A 25,242-nucleotide genomic window follows, 5' to 3' on the forward strand; every position below is an offset into this window, starting at 1 on the left:
AAGAGTGCAGATGTAAACGGATTAATATCGACCACGTCTTGCATTGTGATTAGTAATAAAAAAACTAAAGTCACGTAATAAACAAATTTGTCTTGCTTTTTTATATTTGTTAGTAAACCTTTGAATGTTTCAATATTAATAGAAGGTCACTGAGTTCCTCAGAATCAACGCAATCAAGTCAAGTCAAGCCAAGTTCTTTTCAGTTTGTATGCCAACATGGCAGCCCCCTTGAAGCACGCGCTTCAGTTTGAAATCGTCGCAGAGTGTAGCGTTTCTAAAGCGAGGACAGCGATTCTGACCCTCCCTCATGCCGTTGTCGAAACACCAGTCTTTATGCCTGTTGGCACACAAGGAACCCTCAAGGGCTTGACTCCCGAGCAGATCGAGAACCAGAAATGCAACTTGATCCTCGCGAACACTTATCACCTCGGGATGCGACCGGTTAGTGCGATTCTCACGATCACCAAAATGCGCGGTAATAGCACACCGAGAATAGGGAGGAATGGGCTAAATGTGACTCTATTTGCACTATACTTTGCAATCGTAACGCTCGAATGTGAAAAAATAAAAATTTAGCTAAGGAGTTTGCGGTAGCCGGCATATGTTCCGTCTGTCTCGATTTCTTGGATCTCATGTGTGATTTTGTTTTCAGGGGATCGAGACTCTCAAGAAAGCCGGAGGTCTCCACAAGTTCATGTCATGGAAAAATGCTCTGTTGACCGTAAGCATATTCGTCTCTCGCCAACCGACAAGACCACGTATTTGGCGCAGATTTTCGTTTGTAGTGCAAAATAATATTCTTACTGAAGCTGAATTTGATTTGGCCTTGAAGAAGCTTGCGACGGTCGAAGAAAGTCGTCGTAGTTGATCGGCTGCCAAACCAATGCACAGCGATCTCCGCCAATCACACAACGCGACCGAAAAAAAAAAAATTGAAAAAGCAGGATTGTGGACTCCAGGACCTTTCGAGAAGACTTTTCTTGCTACAAAAGCTTCGAAAGCAACAAGAAAAAGACGGCACAATAGGAGGACGCGGCCACCCTAGAACGGCACCGTGTGCCTCGAAGGCTGAGACTGGAGTTAGCGTCTGCTGCTTTTCTCATAAAACAATTCTACACATGGCGGTTTAATTGATAGATCGAAACACAACTGCAAATTAGTCGGCTTATGGTATTAAGCACTCTCTTCCAGTATCATTTTCTTTTCTCCGAACTGCACAGTGACAAGCCCTCAATGGGTGACAATAAGGGGGATCAATGTGTTAATGCACTGCAGCTCAGAGCATGTGTAGCAAAAACTTGCGCTGCAAAACCCAGGGATCCTCGGTTCAATCTCCACCCCTGCCCATTTTGATCTGGATGAGTGTCGTATCAGCGTGCAGTTGTGTATCCCATGATGCGTGTAAGTGACTTCAAGTTAGCAGTCGTGCCGGTCGTACTGTACTGTACTAGCTAAGTTTCTCATGGATGGAGGGATGCTTATAGCTGTACCCTTTTTAATGGGCGGTAGCTCGCTCCACCTAGCCTAGAAACTAAATACCAAAAGTATGATTCCTCCCCTCGCCCTTCTAAGCCAATTTGCTTCCCCTCTGCAATTTTGTAACTGTCACCAGGTAGTGTGGGATATCACTAGAATGACTTTTGGGGGACCGGGCAAAAAAACTAAAAGCATCACCCCTTGCCTCCTCCCCCCAGCGAAGCAGTCGCCAATATTCCTCTGATGAAACCTAGTCGACATTACCCCAACACCGGGCCCACTGGGAGACAGGGTTGAGACTTGGAGCCGGAGCCACGTGGGAGGGAGTCCCAATTTTCCTCTGTCCTGCCTGTCCCCAGCTGTGCTAGTTAATTGTATGCCATTCAATTCTCCCTAAATTATTTCCACCAGTCTTTGAATCTCCTCTTTGTTATCAAAGTGCACTTATCATCCGTTTTCATCTACAGTGGATTACAGTGTTGTGATACTCTGGCAGACTAAACTCCTGGTGTTTAAACAACTAAAGACTAATTTGTTTATTTTGGTTTGGGTGACAGTGACAAAATTTAAAGAAAAAATGGTTGACGACAGTTACAGAATTAGTCAAAAATATAACAATCGCAGCTTTATGTTTCTATGATTGAGTTCTTTCTTCCCTTGGCTTGAAGGACAGCGGAGGATTTCAAATGGTGTCCCTGGTGAAGCTGAGCGAGGTGACGGAGGAAGGTGTTCGATTTGTGTCCCCGTACGACGAGCGGGAAATCATGCTGAGCCCCGAAAAGTCCACAGAGATCCAGAACACCATCCATGCCGACATCATGATGCAGCTGGATGACGTCGTCAGCAGCACAATCTCTGGACCCAGGGTGGAGGAAGCCATGCACAGGTGCCTCTCATTCTGGCATTTCCTTTTTACAGTGATAGCTGTTGTGGGCTTTTCCCACCACTGGAAACGGCGTCCGTTGTTGACGTTGTGGTTGTTGATGTTGATATTGTAGTAGTAGTCGTCGTCGTTGATGTTGTAGATGGCGTCGTAGGGTGTCCGTCGGTGTTGCCAAATCGTCAAAAAAGATTGCCTGCCACCTGCGGGAATCAGACCTGGGTCCGCTGCGTTCAAAGCGGAGGTGTAGCCACTGGGCTATGCCACAATGTTAACAACCTGCTCTAAAGTTGGGGGTTTTTCTAGTACATTTTGCCTACTGCCACGCTCTCTGAAATGGAAAAATAGCCTGTAAGAAAATGTTGCTGTAGCACTGTCAATATCAAATGCTCGTGCCTTGAGACGTGCTTTCACATGCTCCGGAACAAAAAAAAGAAACAAAAGTGTTCGGAACAAAACGGTCAGATGTCTATTTTGTGTTTGTATTACCTGATGCCCACTGCACGCACTCTCTGAAAAAGAAGAGTAGCCGGTAACAAAATGTTGTAGCATTGTCAATGCCAAATGCTCGTGCCTTGAGACGTGCTTTCACGCGCTCCGGAATAAAGAAGAAACAAAAGCGAGTCTATTGCTGTGACTGTACTGTTGATTAACACATGATTGCTGAATTTTTCATGCAACATAGTTATTCTGGTTACATGATAATTTTCTTCTTTGTTCATTCTAGGACAATCCGGTGGTTGGACCGCTGCAGATCAGCTCACAAGAATGCTGCAACACAGAACATCTTCCCCATTGTGCAGGGAGGTCTGGACGCCAAACTGCGGACACAGTGCGCTTTGGGTAAGTCAGCCGTGTGTGTGTGCGGGCAACCTCTGTCACGCACAACTTCCTTGATGGACTTGCTTTGTAAAAAGAATAGTGTGAGGGATGTAGGATGGACATCATGGATCTAGTATAGATGTGATGGATGTAAAATGGATGTGATGAATGTAGTATAGATGTAAAATAGATAGGAGGGGCTGTTGGATAAATGTAGGATGCACTATTAGTGAATGGTGATGAATAGATGAGGGGGTCAGCTGTGAAACCCGTTTACAGTACCTTACTTTACTTCATGCTAAGTAGAGATTGAGCTTTTCATATTTGTGTCGACTGTACTACTTGCCTGAGCAACCCTTAACACAACATGGCAAAAACTTGTCTCTCCGGTGCAGAGCTCTTGAAACGAGACGTTGCTGGATACGCCATTGGAGGGCTCAGTGGCGGGGAGAGCAAGGAGGAGTTCTGGCCCATGGTGGACATCAGCACCAATCTGCTGCCCAAGGGCAAGCCCCGTTATCTCATGGGAGTGGGGTGAGCGCCTTCGGCCACACATTCTGGCAGTTACTTCATGGTCTATCATTTGTGTAGTGAAGGTCCCACTGGCTATAAAGTGCTGTTAATTTGGCAAAGTATGATTAAGAACGCATTAATTTTGGGCTTGAATGATGTTGGTTAAAGTGCCCCAGTGCTCTCTTTGGGGTGGTTACTCTTTTTTTTACCCAATGCTGACAGCATGCGATCACGGGAAAGATACAAAAAGCTTAAAGGCCAACGAGCAGCCGAGAAGGAGGAGACTCCCTCAATTCCTTCTTTCCATTCGAGAAAAAAGGAGACCCTCCTTTCTGTGGGACGTAGCTCTGAGACCTGCTCCTGTAGGGAGAGGAGGAGAGAAAAGTGTGAGGGGGAAGGGAGATAAAGAAACTGGGAGCCAGTTTTCTTCCCAGCTGAAGACAATACTCTAAGTCAATCTTTAAACCAATAGATGCTTTTTGACATCTTCCAAAGCAAAGAAATTAAAGAAGCACCATGCCTGATGTCACCTCCCAAAGACAAATGCATACACATTAAGGTTCTTTAATATAGGCCACCTTCAGGAAATAATTGTTAGGAACTAGGGCTAAAAGAACAACGACAATGTTCACTTGTCTGGCACCGGTCTGCCATCATGGATTAAAGACATTTTTATCCAGGCTACTCGCTTAACTGCAGCACCAGCAAATATGGTCGCCACATTGTTACAGTAATCTCTTCTCTTTTCTAAATGGCTTTATTTTTCTTACGTGCACCTAATTTTCTATCAGAAAGCTTATTTAGAGCTGCTAGTTTGGTTCCATACCCTTAAGATGTGGAAACTATAATGTCAAATCTTGCGCTTGGGTAGAGCCTATATTTTCTGTTCGTAACAGCATCTTTTAGGCATTTTGCTATTTTACTTTGAATCGGTGGTGAAGTCTTCACCATGTAAAGACTTCAAATCACATTGGATTGCTCATTTTCCTTGCAGCTTTGCAGTTGACTTGGTTGTATGCAGTGCACTGGGCTGTGACATGTTTGACTGTGTCTTCCCCACAAGGACTGCCGTGAGTTCCTCCTGTTCATTTTAGTACTCATGCATTGGGCACAGATAATCAACCCAAATGTTTGTCTTAAAATACCGATCAAGCCCTCGCCTAAAGTTGGCAAATAACTTTGTCGAAGTTGAGGGTAGGTCTTTGTGGCGACGTGGACATATGCTGGATGCTTTGTGTGCCTTTGATACTTCTAGATGAAAATGGGATATCTCCATGTCAGGGCTCTCCCCAGGAATTTCTGAGGGGTGGACATTATCCGGGGGAGGGGGAAGGGGGGGGGGGGGGGAGGGGGGGCACGCACGCGTTCGTTCTTCTTTGGGGGGGGGGGGGGGGGGGGGATTTGTCGCGTCTGTTTATTGCCATTCCCCCCCCCCCCCCCCGGGCACTGCCGGCGGCGCACCGTTGAGATAGAGAAAGAAAAAAAAAAAAAAAAAAGAAACATGCTGAGCGCTCGCGCTGTTTGTTTGAAGCAGTGTGGCAGTGGCGGGAGTCAGCAATGCAATAGCAAACGATAACATGGCGGTGCGCGGACCTGCTGAGTACAACGGCGACAGTCTGCAGCCATGTGCGCAGGCAAATTCGCATCGTCATCCCGTGGCATAAAAAAAAATTTAGTGGTGGGCGGTCAGTTGGAGCGGTGGGCAGTCAGTCGGAGCGGTGGGCGGCCAGTCTAAGAAGTGGGCGGCAGAGCCACTGCCACCCACCGTGGGGAGAACCCTGCTTCATGTGTATTACACGCACACTTGGCAGACTAAAGTTATCGCAACATGGTTGCCAAGCATATTGGTGCACCACCGCTTGGAGCACATGGAGCGAAAACTCTCACAGCAGAATCCAGGGATTTTGCGTTCGGTCTTCATGCCTGACCGTTTCACTCTGGACAGACGTCATGCAGGTGTGCGTTTGCATATCAACACTATGCACCAGGCTAACGGTTGCACTGTACAAAATAGATATTTTTATCTTCAGTGTGAACCATTTTTACCATAATGGTCTCACGCTTTCTAAAAATCTAACGTTTATAATTTAATATGGTAAGGGTGCAGGCAAGCTGGTGAATACTATTAACCACGTTGAATTAATCTGAGACTGGGGTAGAGAAGAAACATGACAATGTCGAAGAGACAAAAAATAGACAGGATGGCGCCTCAAACTCGGTTAAGGCTGCGGTACCACGGCGGCCATCTTGAACAAAACATTAGTTGAACCACCAGGGCGGCGTTGGCTGTCCGTATGAGCAAATGCTGCAAAACCTGCGCGCCAATTTCGAAACCCTTTTTCCCGTCGCTTGCGACCTTGAGTTTCCTTCTCCACTCTTACGCCCCTCCTTTCACGTGTTCACCCTCTGGCGCGTCGCGCCCACGTTCATTGTTGGGAGGACAATGTACCGGATAATCCCCAACTTGAGGCCCCCTGCCAAAATTGTCCGGCTGCCAAGTGATTTGAGCGAGATGGGGTTTTGAAGTGGTATGGAAAAGTGGGACCGTCAATTTTGAACTATGCCTTTTCGATACTGCATAAGTTGTGTACGGGGCTGGCCAAGGCACGGGCGCGAGGACGTAACTGTATACAATGCTTGGGTTGCAGGAGCACTCGCGCGTAGAAATGGTAGGACGCGCTTTCTGAAATCACACGCCTACATTCCGCAGCGTTGCAATCCTACGAGTAAAACAGAGTACATCTTCAGACAGTGCGTGAGTTGATGCCGGCCGTACGAAAGACACACCTCGCGCTTCCTGTCACTACTGCCTCTGCTTGCACGCGCTGCCGATTGGCGGTCCTTTCTTTATTTTGTTTCGTCGCTCTTTTGAAAATACTGAAACTAATATTTTCTCAGACCCTGCTCATCGTACCTCTGCACAGTTGTGTAAACACGTTGTGATGTAATTTGAGATATGGGACGGAGTGTCTACATTCTTATTTCGTGTGTAATGCCGGCATAATATTCCTTTGCTGCCAGAGGGTCAAAATAATGGTAGGGTCGGCAGCAAAAACTATTTCAATGACCGAATTATGATCAAACACCAGTAAGAACATAAAAAAGAAATCACATGGGGACAATAAAAATATTGCTACAAGAGGATGGTGCGTGGGGCACAAACAATATTCGGAGTGACGTTGAGGGAACGCGACAAGCCAGATCTTTCCTGATGGCAGCCGTAAAAGTTGATCTGGTGCCTCGTTTTGATCGGCTTTGCACGGAAACTCGTAAACTACCGACTATCTTGTCAGTGGTGAACATAGTGAGCATGAACTGGATGATTTTTTTGTTCTTGTTTTTGTTTCTGTGGTTAAATGAGAGTATGGAAATATGAGACGTCCGCTGACGCTTGCGTCGGCTAACGGAACCTCAATCGCCGATCGCGGCCGATGTCATGGGCGTATACAAATACATCAAGTCGTCTGGGCGGGAGCAGTTGAAGCGCCGCACTTTTTTGGCCGGTCAGTAGAGACTCCGCGAATTCTGACTCGAGGCTACTCTGTGCGGAGGGAGCCGCTACTGAGCGCGACCAATCGGAAACCAAGGATGGCTGAAATTTCCTAATTGCCATGAGATTTGCAAATTCGTTCTTCCCGCCGTAGTAAATTCGTCCGAATCGCTATTCGATTTACTAATCGATTATTTGGATGAAAAGATATATTTCAAAATTCGTACGTGGCTCACCAAATGGCAATAAAATTGGTATAGGATTTCAAACCTATATAGTGTCGCCCTAATTTACAAACTTGTTTCACTTGAAATTAGAGTTCACGCGCAAGCGAGCTGGTGGAAGCCTATACTAAAAAGGCCAGAAACAAGAGAAACAAAAACTAAATAAATAAGAGCGGGATAAGCGCAACACAGTCTCAAATCACAGCTGAAAATGGTTACTTGGTAAGTGTAAATGTCCAGACATTGTATTAGTAAAATGTATATATATATATATATATATATATATATATATATATATATATATATATATATATATAAATAAATAAAAAGTCAAAAATGCGTACTGTCGGAGTTATTAATTCGAAGTTTATTCCGACGTTTCGAGCGGGGACCGTTCTTCATTAGGTGATGAAGAGTGGTCCCCGCTCGAAACGTCGTAGTAAACTTCGAATTAGTAACTCTGACAGTACGCATTTTTGCCTTTGTATATATATATATATATATATATATATATATATATATATATATATATATATAGAGAGAGAGATAGGTAGATAGATATTTTTCACTATTTGCTGACGGCCGAAACTAACTATGCAACACAACAAGTAAAACCACAGAGCTGCCCCGCCTCATATCACCCTCAGTTGGAGCTCGACTGACACATTGCGCCGATCAAGCATCACCAACAGCTCAACACCTAAACGCCACGGCGTTCACTATCTTTGTTTGGGTAATTCCACCCACTAATATAACAACTCATACAATGCGCCGTGATAAAGTGCTTTTTGTCTTTGTGTATGTGTTTTCGTGACATCCAACCTCTGTTTGCGCTCTGACTAAGAATGAAACCATGTATACTAAAACATCGATAGTGGTCTCTATTTTTAGCGACGCTCGCACACGTCTTGCCTTTGACGCAGTGGCATTCTCATCCCCCATACACGGACATTTGGACAAAATAGGTTGGTCGGCCTTCACTCATTAGCTGCGGAACGTTTTGACCGTGACGTATGTATAATTCAAAGAAGCACCGACAGGCGGGTGCCCCTTTGAAAACAAATCATGTTCGCGTAGAGATATTTAGCGGCTATAGTATAGTCCGTGGCTATTTATTTCTAGGCCAACTCGTCGGCGTCAGTCGGTACAGGCGCTGGAGGCGTGATGAAAATGCTGGCAGATGTCGGCTTGACGAGCCCCACACTCTCCCCTTACAGCAGATGGCAAATAAACCAACAACAATATTTGTCGACGGGCAATTGATTGAAGAGGCCAATCGGTAGTAGGATGACTCGACAAAGGGTAATTCATCAAAAATTCCAACTCGTTGACAATTGTTTGTGAGGCCATTCAGTTTCCACATTGCACTCATCTTCTGTATTAGAACACATACACATGTTAGACATTTTAATATAAGCAAGTTTCGGGCACCGGATATTTTTTTGAAAAGCTGTTTCACCGAATTTCGCATCTCCCGGTTCGTCGAATTTTGATATGAAATCATAATATAATTATTATACTTGTCACTTCTTCAATTAGAAATGGTTACAGATAATTATAAAATAAAAGTAGGCTTTCGCAAAAATTATGTCGATTATAGGCTATGCCAACGTAGCCGAACAGTAAAAAAAAAATCTTATGAGGGTGTTTTTGTTAGGGTTCAAAAAAGACAAAGGCGATTCTTCAAATGAGCACTGGTCACACAGGCCGACTGGTAACATAATTAAAATAAAAGCACCGATTTCACAGAACAGGAAAAAACAATTTCACTAGACGTTTCGCCTCCATGAATAAACGCCTCCATGAATAAACGCCTCCATGAATCATGAATAACCAACTCGCCCAAGCTGAGGTTCTGACCAGTTTCGCCTCCCTTGCGGGAGGCATCTTCAGTAGTCACACAACAATGCCTGTGTAAGCTTCGTGGAGAGGGCCGCGTTTTTTGTTACACACGGATGTGTGTGTCCCTGCGAACAAACCACGATTCTAGGATTTTCGGGACCCCCATCTGTCCTCCCTCGCCAAGGTCGTCGCGGCCGGGAAGTCAAAATAATGCCCTATTGTCCACACATAGTACACCAGTTCAGACTTCAGTCGGGTCGCGTGGGATGCGCACGTGACGTCACGCTTGTGTTTACAAAGCAAATGAAAAGTTCAACCTCAAGTCAACGCTATTTATCAAATATGTCCGTACTTCGTGGAGAGGGCCACGGTTTTTCTTACACACGGATGTGTCTCTGAGAACAAACACGATTTTAGGAGATTTTCGGGACCCCCATCTTTGTCATAGGGTGACTCGTTTATCGGACTGTTCGTCGCAGCGAGAGTACAGGGAAGGATAATAATTCATACCCTATATGGCTATATCGTGCAGAAGAGAAGAATATATAAAAAAAAAAGAAAACGAAGCGAAAATTTCGATTTCCTTTCTTGTGGACAGGGCATTGTAGGTGAACGTGGCTTCCTTGTTTGATTCGCCAAAGTAGCAACAAAGCGGCATTTTACGATCGAGCGAGCACCGTCGGAAACACTGCCCAAAATAATTTTATAGGGAGTTTCACGGCTTTCCACTGCGACATAAGCACGTGGATAGAAAAACAAATATTGACAACAATAATTGTCGAATATTTTTGGCACGCTCACACCTGGTTTTTCTTCATAATTTGATGACTCATATGTTGATTTTGTTTGCGGAACCGTACTTCTGACCGGCAATTTTATTGCGTACGCGAAGCTTTTGCGTGCGATCCACTACAGTTAATTATTTTGGGGTGTCCAAGTTGAAGCGGTGCGTGTTATTTTTCGATCTCTGTCCGAATGATACAAAGTTTCACGTTTTCACCCTGTGAGTGAAGTGAGTTGGTCAGTGCTAGCATCGAAGGCTAACTTCGAACTCTAATTTGGAAATAATGTCTCTGTTGCCGCATCGCGGACAAAGATATATATGCTCTTATCACTGTAGCAAAATAACGTGGCAGGATTTGTGCTCTTGTTATGATCGTGTACCATTGTAGTCGACGTCATCCCAGCACGGCGTATCGTTTTTGTATTCGGTTCAGCCCTGCAAACCACACTTAGGAAAAAAATGAAAGTTTGCACCTTGTTTGTTCAATTTTTTGTTATACTGCAGAAACATATTGCGCCCCGTGTTTTTGAAGGCACGGTAGACGGTGGTGACGGTGAGGTGACCGACCCCCATGTCAGCCGGCGTCTCGCTCGACCTCCTCGGAGGACAGGTCGTTTTTACTGGTGACTGGTGCATACGTGGAGCAACTCCGCGCGCATTGCGTTCTTCATCTCAGAGAACGCAATACATGACTCAGCTCTATCTCGTCATCGTTCCAAAATGACAAGTGGAATTCGCAACTGTAGTCGGTGACAGGTCAAGAACGAAGTGGGAGCTCCTCCCACCCTGTTCCACTTCAGCGGAGCGAACGGGGGAGAGGAGGTCGCCCCCTCTCCAGCGTTCGCGAATGGCAAATATTAGTTTATTAGGCCACTAACTGTCAATTTACGCTCGTTCCTTTACGTCCGCCGCAGCCGATAATGTTATCCCCGGGAATACCAAAAGTATAATTTCATTCAGCAAAAAAAAACAAAACAAAACAAAACAGAATAATAAAACGCCCGGTATATCACAGCTTTGACAACGCTTCACGTGTGTGAGGTTCGATGACCGACAGAGAACCACCGCTGGCCGTGCTCCCGAAGCGGGGAAGTGCAATTTATGGAGACCGATCATATTATCAGAAAGGTGCAGACTAGGGAGCCTTCATGTGCGCGAAGCGCACATGGAGGCACTCTAATGCAGACAATCCAGGAAAAGTATTCTTGCAACTATGAGGTTCAGTTGTACTTACACATGCATTATCGTCAAATTTGACGGAGTTCCTTCCAACACTAAAGAGTTGTCAAGAGTGAAGATTATAAAGGAGAATATCAGCAGGAATCTATTGTCTGTTTACTGAAAACAAAACAAGCATCAGAAAAACGCATTTGGGCGGCCGGGGAGGCCAGAAGCACGGACTGCGCACCCAGCGTGGTACCAGCGAATGAGAGGGCACTCCTAGCAATCTGTTTTCAGAGCCACGGTATGCCGGCTGCCGGCCAAATGTCCACTTTAATTCTATTATGGCTTTCGAAACGTAAATACACGCTCGAGAATTTTCAACAATATCACGCGAGCGCCGACCGGCCTGTAGATCAGCCAACGAGGTTGAGATCAGCGCATCGTCACGGCGCGAAGTAGCGATATCAATGACAGTACGCGCGCGCGCAGGAGAAACGCGCCGAAGTCGGCGTCGGCTGCTAAGCTGTTTCCCCAATCACGACCCACACCTGGCGCGACGCCCACCGCTTGCTCCACCCCATAAGCAGGGGACCTAGTAATCAAAGCGACACACACGGTACGCAAACACGAACAGCAGCCAGTAGGAAGGACACCGACACGAGCTTAGTCAGTGAACGGAACGAAAAGACAGACACAAACTTCACTCTAGGCAAACAAAGCAGGGGTAGTTACAAGGATGAGATGCGTGCGCAGACGGAGGTAAGCAGTGCACAATAAATACGCGAAAACTCGCAGCAACCGAAGAACTACGCAGCAAACACGTACGTGCACACGCACCAGAAGCACGTGCGTCACGCTGCGTATCTACGCAGAACTGGCGATTTTGGCACTTCGGTAATTTGAAACTTCGATATCGATTCCGTGAACAATTTATTCAGCAAACTGAACCGGTGGAGCCTCGCATAAAAAAAAAATCGTTTAACAATATGAAAGCGACTGAAATTCTTCCTAAAAGCTATATTAGCAGAAAGTACCGTGTTATAAAGGACCTCACGAGTTTCGACCAAGTTTTCCAGCACGTTATTTTTCAAGAAACGGAAGAAGCCAAGTGTACAACCAGTTTCCGAAGCTGGCAACCACAGCTGGAATCAGCGCCATCCTCGGCAGTTTCCTGAACCTCGCGTAGTCACATTTAAGCCACCGCCACATAGAGGGCGCAACCAGACATCCAATTTGTGTTTTCTGTGTGTTTTATGATTCTTTTTAATAAATAGGCTCGATTAGTGAAAATGTGGGCTAATAATCAGGACCTGGAACAGTAATCTCCATTTAATACTAAAAAATCGGCCTAAATGTCTGCCAAAAGGGGTCAAAATACTCGTTTTTGACTATCAACAAATACGTGATTTCACCTATATTCAAACTTTTTTTATGGAAAATCAAAAGTGAAATTTAGAAAAAGGGCCTCGCTTTGCAAAGCAGAATATGTTTTTCTTTGCGGGCCTACAATTTTATTCATGTGTGCCAATCCCTAAGCGCTGTACCACTGTACTACCAAATGAAGTTTGCCAAAATTAACGGTTTTTGTCACTTTTCACGTGAGCATTCCGAAAAAAGTTTAAGCCATATTACAATGAAATTTAGCGTAACTCTTTCGACCATAATTACAAACTGATGTAAAAAGTTTCAAATAAAATGACCGAGTAGGCGCCCAAAACTTCGCGACTGAAGTGCTTCCGCAAAGTCAATTTTTCTAAAGTAAATATCTGTCAAAATAAAATAAAAAACGAAAAAATGGCCTCCGTTGACAATGAACGCACTCTTCTTCTATAACATTTTAAAATTAGAAAGAAATTGCTCCAATAGTGCACCCTGTACCACTGTACTACGAAACCATGTTTTGCCGAAAAGGTCAATGTTCGCGAGTGCCCTCTGAATTAGCTTTTTGCAGTAGGAAAACAAATCCTACATCAGATAAAAGATAATGTTGTACACTACAAGGTGATATATAACACATAATTTTAGCAAGCTTGAACACGCCACGATCGCATTTCGAAAACGTGCTGAAAGCGTCATATGTCATGGCCGCCGTGGGACCGCAGCCTTAACTTGTTTATTTAGCCCACCTCCTTATACAGCCTCAATCTCAAGGCCATCCCCCCAACACAAAAGGATGAAGTCTATACAGTTCAAGCACCACAGTCTACATTGCACAATGTAAGAATGTGGACAACGTTACAAGTCAACGCGATAAGGCAACATCCGTCCTCCTTCAAACTTGTTCAAAAGGATCTCTTTCCCCTTCTCTTCTAAACACAGTTCCCATTTCTGATTCACAAGATGCCCTCTCCACCTAATACCCCCAACATCGCAACATGCCGAAAAATTGGTATGTTGCGAGAGTAGTGTTGTGTATAAAATACCATTGGAGTGTGGGTTTAAGAATGTAGGACAGATGTCACGCTGCATCAATGACAGATTAAACAAACATAAAAGAAATGTGAAGAACAATGCACAAAACTCGTAAATCACAAAACATATCCATGAATGTAACAACTGCACAGTGCTCTGGGCAGAGACTGAAATCATACACAAAGAGAGGAACGATGTAAAAAGAGTGTTAAAGGAGACTGTGCAGATAAAATCTCTAGGCAATTGTATAAGTCAAACTTCGCTACAGCTCGGAAGCAATTCAAAAAGCTCTTCAAAAATGTAATGTCGTTTTGTTTGTTGTGTATTTTGAAGTGTGAATTGGGAAGCCCCTGATTGTGATTTTTATTTTATTTTTGCTGTTTTGGTTTTTGACGTGTGTTGGCCCGAAGGTCGTTTTGGTGTTTTTCTGTTGGTAGTAGATGGAGGGGGCGGGGCGTCTTTTGATGCAAAAGTGGGAACTGTGTTTAGAATAGAACGGGAGAGACATCCTTTTGTTCAAGTTTGAAGGAGGATAAATGTTGCCTTATCATGTCGACCTGTAAGGTTGTCCACATTCTCACATTCTGTGAGGGAGGCTGTGGCGCTTGAACTGTATAGACTTCATCCTTTTGTGTTGGTGGAGATGGCCTTGACGTTTAGACTATATAAGGAGGTAAACTAAATAAAACGAGTTAGCTGACTTTGAGGCGTCATCCTGTCTATTTTCTGTCTCTTCTACATTTTGATGTCTCTTCTCTACCCGAGTCTGAGGTTAATTCAGCATGGTTAATGATCTATAATTTGTTTCTTCAGAGGTTTGGCAGTGCTCTGGTCTTGGGAGGACAGCTGCATCTCAAGGGCACTGAGTTCCGCAACGACTTCCGCCCGATCGAGGAGGACTGCCCGTGCTCCACCTGCCGACACTACACCCGAGCCTACCTGCACCGCATCGTCAAGCAGGAGACTGTGGCTTGCCATCTGGTGTCGGTTCACAATGTCAACTTCCAGGCAAGCCAAGCAAAACTTATCGATTTTAGGAAGGAAGGACCTCAATGGTCCCCCTTGAAAGTCCTCAAAAGAAAAAGTTTGGTTTCATTTTTCGTGGCCCGCTCACTTATGCCGTTCCTGAATGTTTCAAATTTCAAAGAAAGAAAGAACTTGGGTGTTTCATGCTGATGTTACATTTTAGGACCGCCTTAGTCCCAAATGGCTGTGAATGAAATGTGACTTGCACGCAGCAATAGGCTTTGAAGGTTTTCGGCATTATTATTACCCGATGCCAACGGCTCGTAGGATAAGCTGGACATTGGTGTGATCCTTGCGTGTGTCTACCTCGCTTTCTGGCTTTCAGATGAGGCTGATGAAGAGTATCCGGGACAACATCAAGGCCGGCACTTTCGTGGACTTCGTAAAAGGCTTCATGAGCATCTATTTCCCGGGGGGCGACTATCCAGCCTGGGCGGTCCAAGCTCTCTCTTCTGTTGGCATCACCCTGGACTGAAAAGTATGAAAGGACCCCATACTTGGAATCAACTGTTTTGTGAAACACTGCCGAGGATAGCGTAGCTTCCACAGTGCCGTAGCTCCACACTGCTGCGAGAGCATGTGACTTCGTCTTGTGCTAGCCTTGACGGCTTAGCACAAAGTGGTTGATGCCGAGCATATTAACTTTGGCAGCAGGATCGCCATTGGGCGGAATCGCCCACTGAGAATATGGCCTCTTGGAAATGCATTTGGGGGATTTTAGTGCATGGCACACATCTTTTTTGGCTTATAGCTAGGGTTCTTAGTTTTTAAAGAAAAAACCAAAATAAGGTCCTGCTTCTCAATTGCGTCTTTATTTGTGTATTTTTTGTTTGCAATTTTAGCAGATTTTGGGGTGCTTTTTTTGTATTGTTCAAAGTGATGCGAGGGTGTTCTATTTATTCTCTTAGGAAATAAAAAAAATGGGAAGTTCGAGGCATTGGTTGTGCCTGTCTGTTAATTTACTTTCCTTGTGTCGGGTAAATCGTGGAGGATCATGTACGAGCTCACCTGCATTTTCAGTGCAGCAGAGTCACTTCATTCACGATAGTCCATAAAATGCCAGTGCATATTAGAGAAAATGTTTCTCTATTTATGACACTTTAAAATGTGATGTAAAAGCTCCCATTGTTTTTGTATTCACTTAAGTTTTGTTTGCATCTTGGGAACCACAGAGGAAATCCTTGTTCATATGTGATACCCATGACATGCCTTCAATTGATGTATAATCATTTATAACAGATTTGTGGGAATGTTACCCTAGATATTTTGAATGGAGAGCGTAAATTTAGAAAGTGTGAACATGGTTAAAATTGCGCACAAATAGAAAGGTACAGAGAAGAGGGAAGAGAGAAGAGACAAGCGCAATGATGGTGTGTGTCCTCCGCGTGCTCGGGTGCCCCCGTGCGAGTGTGGCCTCGGCTCGAGCTGATATCGAGGGCTGTTCTTTTTTCTTCCTTCAATACATCGAGTTGTGAGTTTGCGCTTGTCTCTTCTCTCTTCCCTCTTCTCTGTACCTTTCTATTTGTGCGCAATTTTAACCATGTTCAATCATTACCAACTCGCCCAACTAACCACTTTACTACAGTTTAAAAAGTGTGTTGCTACCATTGTTTTGTCCTAACTTTCCTTTTTTTTTTTTATTGTGTCCGAACAATTATGCTATTATCTGGCATTGATGAGTGCAGCACTAAGGAGGCATCAAGCTGTTTGTGGGTCGCTCAAAATAAATAAATTAAAAAAAAAGAGGAAGTACCCTTTTAAGCTTGAACTATACAGGCATACTCATGTTGCATCTCACCTGAAAATTAAAAAGAACAATAACTGACTACCGTAACATCCCGAGAAATGACCCAACCCTGAGATAACTCACCTCTATTCCTAGCTTGATTTTTAGCTTGCCCACTCCTAGTAAGTGTAGTTTCGGATCAATGATGACCCCGGTGTAAATACAGGTGTCTTTTCTACACTACCCCTCGCCGCGATAACAAGTTTGGCAGAAACAGAAATACTAAAAATAGCATTTTTCCAACTTTTCTTACTTGCACTCCAAAAGTTACACTCCTATTTTTCACCCGATTTGCTCGCAATTTTAGGTGGGCTATGTCTCAAAATATTACAATAAACGTTTTCTGCTTTTTTTTTTAGCATAAGTTTAACGATGTTGAATCAGGAGGTTTGCTGCACCAATTTTGATTCAATAAAAGTTCTACCCAGCACTTCAAGGCAAACGCACCACATTTGGGTACTCGTGCGACAATGCCATCTGTGCAGAAAACATTTTTGCTGCGAATCGTTTTCTGAACCTAATCATCCGCTGTTTATGTATATGTAGCACCATGATCGGACTCTATGTGCCCTTTAGGAAACAATAGGCACATCCTTTGTTCAGGAACATTTGATCTATTACTCGAGAAAATAATGTACCATTATTATACTTTACAATAGAAAATAAGGTTTCCGTTTCCTATTTCCTGTGCCCTCAGCTGGGATTCGTGTCTTTCATTGTGGTCAGACTAACACAGCACTAGTCTTTGTACACACTGAAAAGAAGATTGTTGCAAACGAAGGACACAGATGTTATTGAAAAAAGAATTGCCTTTATTATATATTTTTTTTCTCAGTGGTACGAAAGAGACAAGCTACAGGTTCTCAAAACACATTCATTTTCGGCCATCGGTGATCTTGGTGCGTGAATCACCTCGATAAAGTGCATCCACTTTAGTTACTTACATCATGACCTGTCAAATTATCCTACACAAAATTTGTAAAAAAAAAAAAAAACTTTATATTTATATATATATATTTGCATAGTCCCAGGGAACATTTTGTACAAAGTTACTTTTACTTTCATTCACTGCCGTTCACATGACCTAAACACCGGCACATGCTCCGTAAAAGCTTAGAAAATGATGCTGGCCTTTCTCTTCGTTCGATGGCTTATAAAACGTCCAAAAGGGCCTCTTCAAAATGAGTCAACAGTTAAAAAGTATGTATTTACAGCTGCATAGTTGTTGGCATGACTTACTGAGTACATCAATTCTACTTTTCACTGGCTGGTGTCATCATGCTTTGAGTTAAATACTGGTGGGTTTTAAAGATTTACTGCCACAAGCTGGGTAAATTATTTTGGCCCCTTTTGGTGAAATAAATACTGAGATGACAGAAAAATGCACTGCTCATACAGCAACTGGGCACGAATTCGGGAAGGCTATGTTTTATAGCATGCAGTACAAATTTAGCAAATCGGAGGAAGGCACATTTATAAGTTGTATTTGCATAACTTGCGGTTCTATTATGGCAAGTGGCTGAACTGGCAAGAAACACCTCGGAACCGTAGGTGCCAAGAGCTGGTCGGGGCATTGTAAGATTTTCGTTGGTGCTATGATGGACGTTCTATGTACAAGCACACGCTACCCCACTTTCACTGAGAATCATAGTGAGTTCCTACTCGTCCAAACAGAAAAAACTTGTTGACTGGTTGTTCTAGCGCTCGTGTCGCAACTGCCATTAAAGAAACACAGCATCTGTCATATGGCAAGCAAAGCATACTAAACACACTACATCGGAACACTTAGGCAGAATTGTGGATGTTATGCATGTTTTTATCTGGCATTAAGGATCACTAAAAATTGCTGGGTTTACTTTACTAGGATTAGACTTTAAAAAAGTGCTGTCAACTTAACTACTTTTGCTAAAGCACTTAGGCTGCTTTTTGTAAGAACGGAAAAGTTACACACCTGCCGCCTGAAATTGTAATTACCTACGAGTTCTTTCTCAGAAAACTCATTTTTAGGAAGGAGCTTGAGTCTGAACGGTTCTATACACAGAATGACAAGTCTAAACATATAGTATGCAGGACACTGTAGCCTATATAGACAAAGAACGAAGTACCGGTAAAATTCATGGCCGAGTCTTTCAAGGAGCAAGCCATTGATGGATTTCAGAGCCGTGGCATACTGGGAAACGGGCAGCAGTGAGAAAAGGAGGTTCTATAAATAAGTTACCTTACAGTCACGCTCATAAACTCTGCTCTCTTTGCCTTGCTCCTTGAAATCATCACCAGTCTGTTGCTGTCATATTTTTTTATTTTTTTTTATATTCCTATTTCACTCGCTTCGTTTCTTGTTTGTTAACTGCTGCAATAAAATTTTCAAACACCAAAACCAATACAGCTTTTTTTTTTTAAATTTGCAGTAGATCTTTAAAATACAAACAAACAAATACACTGAGTAGTTTTCAATGAACACAAATCTAGAGAATGAGAGGCGGCGTTGCACAACATAGTAAATGCCGACCGTAGCGAAGGAGCCGCGCATCCTCCGGGGCACGCCACGGTGCACGATGGCATTGTCCGCCCTCTCGAGCAACCATGCGCTGCGACATGGACCTGGCCACGAGCATAACGACTCGTCGTGAGAATTCCAGCCTAGCGCATCTAACAAAACCTATGTACAAGAGAAAAAAAACAACATAAAACATTCTGGCACGCAAGCAGCACACTGCAGTTTCGTTTCGGCACAGACACGGGTTCGTCTCGAACGGTAGTTCTCGCACGACACTCGGAACGTACGGGACGAGTCCACAAGATCTCACGAGTTCCGCATCCGTCCGCGAGCACGCGCGCACGAGGTTCGAGGGTTTAGATGAACACCGGATCCGGGTGGGTCAGTCCAGCCGGCTGGACGGTCTGCTGCTGCTGCTGCTGCTGCTTGAGCTCGCATCCCCCAAGCGCCTGCTGCCCAAGGGGGCTGGAGATCCCTTCCGACCAGTCGGACTGCGCCGAGTGCGGCGAGGAGCTGGACCACTGTCCTGGAGACTCCGGCGAGGGCGTCAGGTAAGTCTCCGCCGGGTGGAGGTAGTGCTGGGGCGTGGCCTCGGGCCCGCCGCCATGGCTGTGCTGGGACGGGGGCGTAGGGTAGTGGTAGTAGGCTGGCTGGACGGGGTAGTCATACGTGGGGGCACCCTGCTGCAGCTTGTGCTGGTGTGCGGCCCTCATGGCCGCCATGTGGGTGGGCGACGTGGGCAGCGAGGGGCGCTGCTTGGCAGGCGAAGAGGCCATCGTGTATCCACCCATGGACGGGACCGAGTTCTGTCGCGGGTGCTGTTGCTGCTGGGCCATCGGGGCGTTGGCGTAGGCCTGTGGGTCGTACACGGCCGTGTACACGGGCCCCACGCAGTCCTCGTAGCACGGTGGCTGCTTGGTCAGCGTGGCCACTCCGCCCTGCTGGAGGAAGAGCGGCCCACCCGGAGATTCGTGCGGAGAGTCGAGCGGGTGGGGCACCTCTGGCAATGGCATGGGTGGTTCCCTTCGCTTCTTGATGGAGGGCCGCCGCTTGACATGGTTGACCTCCGCGCCGGGTGACGTCGCAGACGCGTCAAGGTGCTGCAGCGCGATGCTCGCGTTGCCATTGTTCTTGGGCTGCTGGCGCCGCTTGCCCTTGGCCGACTTGGTGGAACCAATGACGGTCGGATTGGAGAGCAGCATAGGGGGGCTGCCCAGCCCGGGGATCTGGGATGACGGGACGTACTTGTCGAGCAGGTCGACGATATCAAGGTGCATGCGGTCACGAGCCACGTCACGCGGCCGCCGGTCCATGTGGTTGGTGATGTCTCGGTTGGCAGCGTGGTCGAGCAGCGCCCTCACCGCATTGAGGCTGCCCTCACGGGCTGCTAAGAACAGCGGAGTCTCTTCGTGAATGTCTTGCGCATCGCGGTTTGCGCCGTGCGCGAGCAGGATGCGCACGGAGGTGACGTCATTGACGGCGGCGGCCCAGTGAAGGGGGGTGCGGGCGTCGCAGTCAGCCGCATTGACGTCAGCCTCGGCGTTGATGAGGTCCTCGGCCATTCCCTCCATGGCCAGGCGGATGGAGAGGATGAGCGGCGTCATCCCATTGTTCATCTTGGCGTTGAGGTTGGTGGCGCGATTGCGTAGCAAGATCTGCGAAGGAGGGAATGCAGTCGCGATTTAGCTGACTGATTTGTTATTTACGTGCATGTGTACGGAGATCACATTCTACCAGTAATGACTGTTCGAGCACCCCCTAGATACTGGGATTGTGCCCACCAAGGTTGTCCTAGAAACACCGAAAATACACTCTATGTGGGCTGGGCTTTAGAGGTTTCATGTTCAATGCCTACCTGGAACACTCCCACGGCGTCGGCAGCAATGGCGGCATGCAGGGGCGTTCTGCCCGAACTGTCCTGCGCATTGGCCTCTGCACCGGCGTCGAGGAGGCGCTTGGCGGCATCCGCACGAGCGTAGCGTGCGGCCAAGTGCAGGGGAGTCTCGCCAGTCTTTTCGGTGGTACTGGCAAGCTGCGCTCCCTGCATGAGCAGATCCTGGATCATGCTGGCAGAGCCGTCGTCATCCTCGCCCACATCTTCGCCAGTGTCCAGGCCATTCCCGCGAAAAGAGGCCAGCATTAGCGGGGTGAGGCCACCTGGGAGAGGATCGGACAAGGAGGGTGGTTAAATTCAAGTCGTTGGGAAGATACCTCGCATTGTCAACATAAGACATTGAGCGCAAATAACCGGGCAAACAAGAAGCAACTATTAACTACTTTTTTTAAGCAATATATATATATATATATAAAGACACAGCACTACAGACCACATAATCTGTAGTGCAAATGCTTCCTCGATAATTGCATCGATTCTCTTCAAAGAAGTCTCAATTGATCAACTGAGACTCATCATGTAAAGTTAATTCAGATCTGTAGGTATGCACAGTTCAGCACACTATACCAAGGAGCAACTTTCTGTGGGGATTCAGAGAAAGGTAACAATTATGTACTGGCATAGCTTTCACAGTGTTGCCCCAGACAGTTCTTTCCGAGAAGAATGCTATATATCCTCGCAGCCGGGTTATAAGCCATGCTAGGCAAATGGGGCGACTGTGCATTTCCACGAACAACACAGTGCCACGTATATTTTGTTCGACTTGGGTGAGGAGAGAAAGTAGGAAGTCCTTACCAGGGCCCCTGACGTCCACGTTGTGCTGGTCGAGATCATTGCCCTGGGGTGGGGTCAGGGCCAGCAGCAGCTCTGGGTGATGCACATCCGCAGCCTCCAGGTGCTGCTGGGTCCAGGGTCGGGGGTCCCTCTCCTCCTCGCAGTCGGACACCACCGTGTCTCCACAGCTCGAGTCGGGGGAACCGCGTGCACGTTTGGCCGGTGGACGCTCTCCTTCGTCGTCGCTCCAGGCTTCGGGAGGGCCCTCGCCATTGGCGTGAGCCGCTCTGCGGGAGGGGAGGATGTGGTAGCTTGGTTAGGCTGGGTGACCAGCGAGAGAATGACATACACAATGATACTAGTATACCAGTATCTGCTTGCATACTGCTACATGCTGAAAAAGTCGCAATGACTTTGTCATGGTGTGGTAGTGGGCTGGGGGAGGATATGGTAGCAAAGAGGGGACGGCAATTTAAGGCCATGGGGCTGTTATGAACGTGAAACGTTCTTTGGCTAGGTGTTCGGCACTTCGTGAAGCTTAGATAAAAGCATGGCCGCGAGACTCGACACTGATTTGTTTCGAGTGTGTGGGAGGGGGTAGCATTGCAGTAAAAAAGTGTTTGCACCGGGTGGGAATCGAACCCAGACCATTTAGATTGTTAAGCGAGTGCCTTTCCAGCATGTCACGACACATCGCCGTGAGTTGAAGTGCAATTTGTCAGGACAGGCCTGTGGGTATCCGCTCTGCATTCGGCAGACAGCAACTTGACACTTTGTCACATGTTTTTTAAAACCTGGGTTAGCGCCGGTATTTCCATTCTAGGGATTGCTATAGAGTGTATATGCCACGCGTTAAGCTAGTCGCTAAACTGTAGATGGTGAAGAACGCCAAGACAGTAGACGTCACACGTTTCACGTGCAACACAATTGGCCAGCAATTTGTTAAGTATTTTTATAATTAAGTTATTGTCTCAAATGGGAAAGTGAAGGTGCATAGATGAGGTCTAACACTGCTTGTCATAAAAAAAAATATATGCATATGTGGAAGACATATATTTGGACTGATTATAAATACTCTGTTTCTCACATTAAGCACAGCCCTTCAGTCTTCTGCAAGGCACCGGCACATAACTTCAGAATTTTCTCTATTTGCTCTTTGTGCTCACGTGACATGGAGCACTTTACAGAGCCTGTGCATTTTCCAGTACTACTATCCAGTACTTTTCCAGTATTTGTAAATACTGGATAGTACTCACAACTACTAAACAGTACACCCATGCACTGGAGAGTACTTGCAAGTAGCATACAGTACCAAGCGCACCCACCTCATCTCCTGTCCATCGGGGCCCCTGCGCCTCGAGTGCCTTCTTTGACCGCTGCCGGTACGGAGAAAGCCCTCGGGGAACCAGGTGATGCCCCGGGCCCGCTTCTTCTGCGTGGTGAACAGCACGCCCACCAGCAGGCCCGCCAGCAGCACGCCGATGAGGCCGATGACCACGTGCAGGGCACTGGCCCGGCCCCCGTCGCCCGCCCCGTCGCCCCCCTGCTCCCGGCCGGCCCCCTGCACCTCCTGGATGTGGAACGGGGTCTCGAGGGAGTGCCGGGCCTGGGCTGCCGCCAGAAACTCTGCCGCCTTGGCCGCAGACTGGAAGCACTCGCTGCCCTGAGACTTGAGGCAGCGCCGGTTGTCAATCTCCAGGTGCACCAGCGTCCTGGCAGGGAGGAAGGCGGGCTGTTAGATCGCGCTCGCATGGTTCGCGTTCGTTCATTTATTTGTCGACACCTGCTTCGGCCTGTCCTGGACTATCTATGGAAGTTCCTTTCGTCGTCAGAATTTTACACAAACTGTAGAGTATGCTGGTGGTGGTCAGGGCACCTCAAAAGAATAAACGAGACAAAAAAAAGGATGTGTTCATTTCTTCTACATACCCTAGAAACATTTGTTTGCTTGATGCATTCACAAAAGTAGTGCCTACTAACTTTTGAGGATAACAGTAGCATGGTATCCAAAACTTTCGTCAGGTTCAACATCTCGTCTTCGAAGTTCTAGTGAGTAGATATGCTCACCCTGTGCGCGGTACGGGCAGTGCCGCGTGGTTGGGTTTCTGTCCATCGGTGGCCCGCCAAGGGTAGATCATGGGGCTACCTGTGGGGTCCCGCTTGAAGAGCACATTGGTGCGCAGAGCGTGGCCAATGTCACGCAAGAAGGGCACCGTGTTGTTCCGGAACACCTGTGTGACAATGACGTCAATGTGAAGGGATCATATCGCGGTGCTTCAAGGAAACACAAATCCATGCACAAAGTCACGAGCAAAAAAAAAAAAAAAAAGAGGAAATTAAGAGTAATTTTTGTATGTTTGGGACGATAACAGCCAATCCTAAATGCTGTCCCTTTTATGTTTACTTATTGTCTAATTTGAAGTAGCTCAAGCGTTTGAGACGATAACTGCCCATCATAATTGCTGTCCCCTTTAATTTACTTATTTTTGTTACAACGTTTAATGGCTGTTCTTATGGGTACATGCATCTTTGTGTTCATAATTCGCAAGATGCCAGCAACCCGCCGTAAACTACCGCGGAAGCGCCCACTTCATTTAAGCGCCCACTAATAGCGTTTACCAATTTTCTTAATTTTGCAAATTACACATTAAGTGCCCAATTTGACAGGACAGACGTCCATGTCTAAATTAAACCAGCTTTCAGTGAAAGTGAGGTGGTTGCTTCCCCTGGATTTTGCGGCATTTATGTCTTGTCCGTACAAATATGCCTTGATGTTATTATAGGATAGGGAGGCTGAACTCTACTGATTAGTGTCACATGCTTTTTGACTCTGAAAGCACTGGATCCAGGATAGTTCCTCCATGCAGTGGTTAGACAGTGGACTATACCGAGCTTTATATGCAGCACTACAATATTTGTGCTGATGGTGACATACCTCTGGCTCGATGGAGATCATGATGACAATGGAACCCTCCGCCAGGTAAGGGGGATCCATTTCACAGTCGAGCCCGTCCCAGTTGCACTCCTCGTTGTTGCAGCCGTAGTCGCAGTAGCCATTACCATAGTTGCTCATGCAGTAGGTGTCATAGTGCTCACTGCAAAGGTAAACATTTTTCCAGATATTAGTTTAGTTTGTATAAAACTGGCAGTTTTGTTTTCTGATAATCACTGGACAAGATAAAACTTACAGAGGAGATTGATAACATTAAGACATTATTCTTCAAGACTAAGTGAGGTTTCAGTACACTACTCACTTGCAAGGTTGGAGGTCTTTCTGGCAATCAAAGCCATCAAAGAGGCAGTCGATATTGTTGCACTCGACATTGCACTTTCCGTCTCTGAACACGTCCCAGCACTTGATGGCAGCAGTGCAGTTCATCCAAGGATTAATTCCTGTAAAAATTGGAAAGATGAGGTCAATACATAATCAAGGAGTATTTCAGATTGCCCTCATTTGTTCGTAAGATGTGAAAGATTTATAAGCTTTGGTTTAAATTACTGCTTTCTTTTTTTTTTTCTAGTATTGAGTTGAGAATCAGGAAACAAGTTGACTGATGCTTTCTACGGAGCATGTAATTTTTCATTGCTGCTTGCATACTGCAATTGCTTTTAGCTGAAGAAGGAGATGTTGCTTTTATAGTTGAACCTGATTAAAACA

At 46.0% G+C, this 25,242-nt stretch overlaps 2 protein-coding genes across 2 annotated transcripts in view; one reads left to right on the top strand and one right to left on the bottom strand.

Moving 5' to 3' along the window:
- The first annotated feature begins 204 nt into the window (after window positions 1–204).
- Window positions 205–15,570, top strand: LOC115328415 (queuine tRNA-ribosyltransferase catalytic subunit 1). The gene is made up of 8 exons (XM_029989612.4): window positions 205–441; window positions 653–721; window positions 2,145–2,362; window positions 3,084–3,199; window positions 3,574–3,712; window positions 4,686–4,761; window positions 14,421–14,615; window positions 14,959–15,570. Exons 1-8 carry the CDS (start codon window positions 217–219, stop codon window positions 15,106–15,108), a joined length of 1,188 nt encoding a protein of 395 aa, XP_029845472.4. The 5' UTR covers window positions 205–216; the 3' UTR covers window positions 15,109–15,570.
- Window positions 15,571–17,210: 1,640 nt separating this feature from the next.
- Window positions 17,211–25,242, bottom strand: part of LOC115326785 (neurogenic locus Notch protein) — a 117,441-nt gene continuing 109,409 nt past the window's right edge. The window contains exons 15-21 of the mRNA XM_040206844.2: window positions 24,839–24,977; window positions 24,520–24,679; window positions 23,652–23,815; window positions 22,910–23,296; window positions 21,606–21,871; window positions 20,772–21,073; window positions 17,211–20,571 (exon numbers count right to left, since the gene is read on the bottom strand). Coding sequence (XP_040062778.2) covers window positions 19,273–20,571; window positions 20,772–21,073; window positions 21,606–21,871; window positions 22,910–23,296; window positions 23,652–23,815; window positions 24,520–24,679; window positions 24,839–24,977 — 2,717 coding nt within the window. The 3' untranslated portion in view covers window positions 17,211–19,272. The remainder of the gene's footprint in view (window positions 20,572–20,771; window positions 21,074–21,605; window positions 21,872–22,909; window positions 23,297–23,651; window positions 23,816–24,519; window positions 24,680–24,838; window positions 24,978–25,242) is intronic.

This window comes from Ixodes scapularis, unplaced genomic scaffold (assembly GCF_016920785.2).
Source record: "Ixodes scapularis isolate PalLabHiFi unplaced genomic scaffold, ASM1692078v2 PGA_scaffold3__209_contigs__length_174095766, whole genome shotgun sequence".
Classification (NCBI taxonomy): domain Eukaryota; kingdom Metazoa; phylum Arthropoda; class Arachnida; order Ixodida; family Ixodidae; genus Ixodes; species Ixodes scapularis.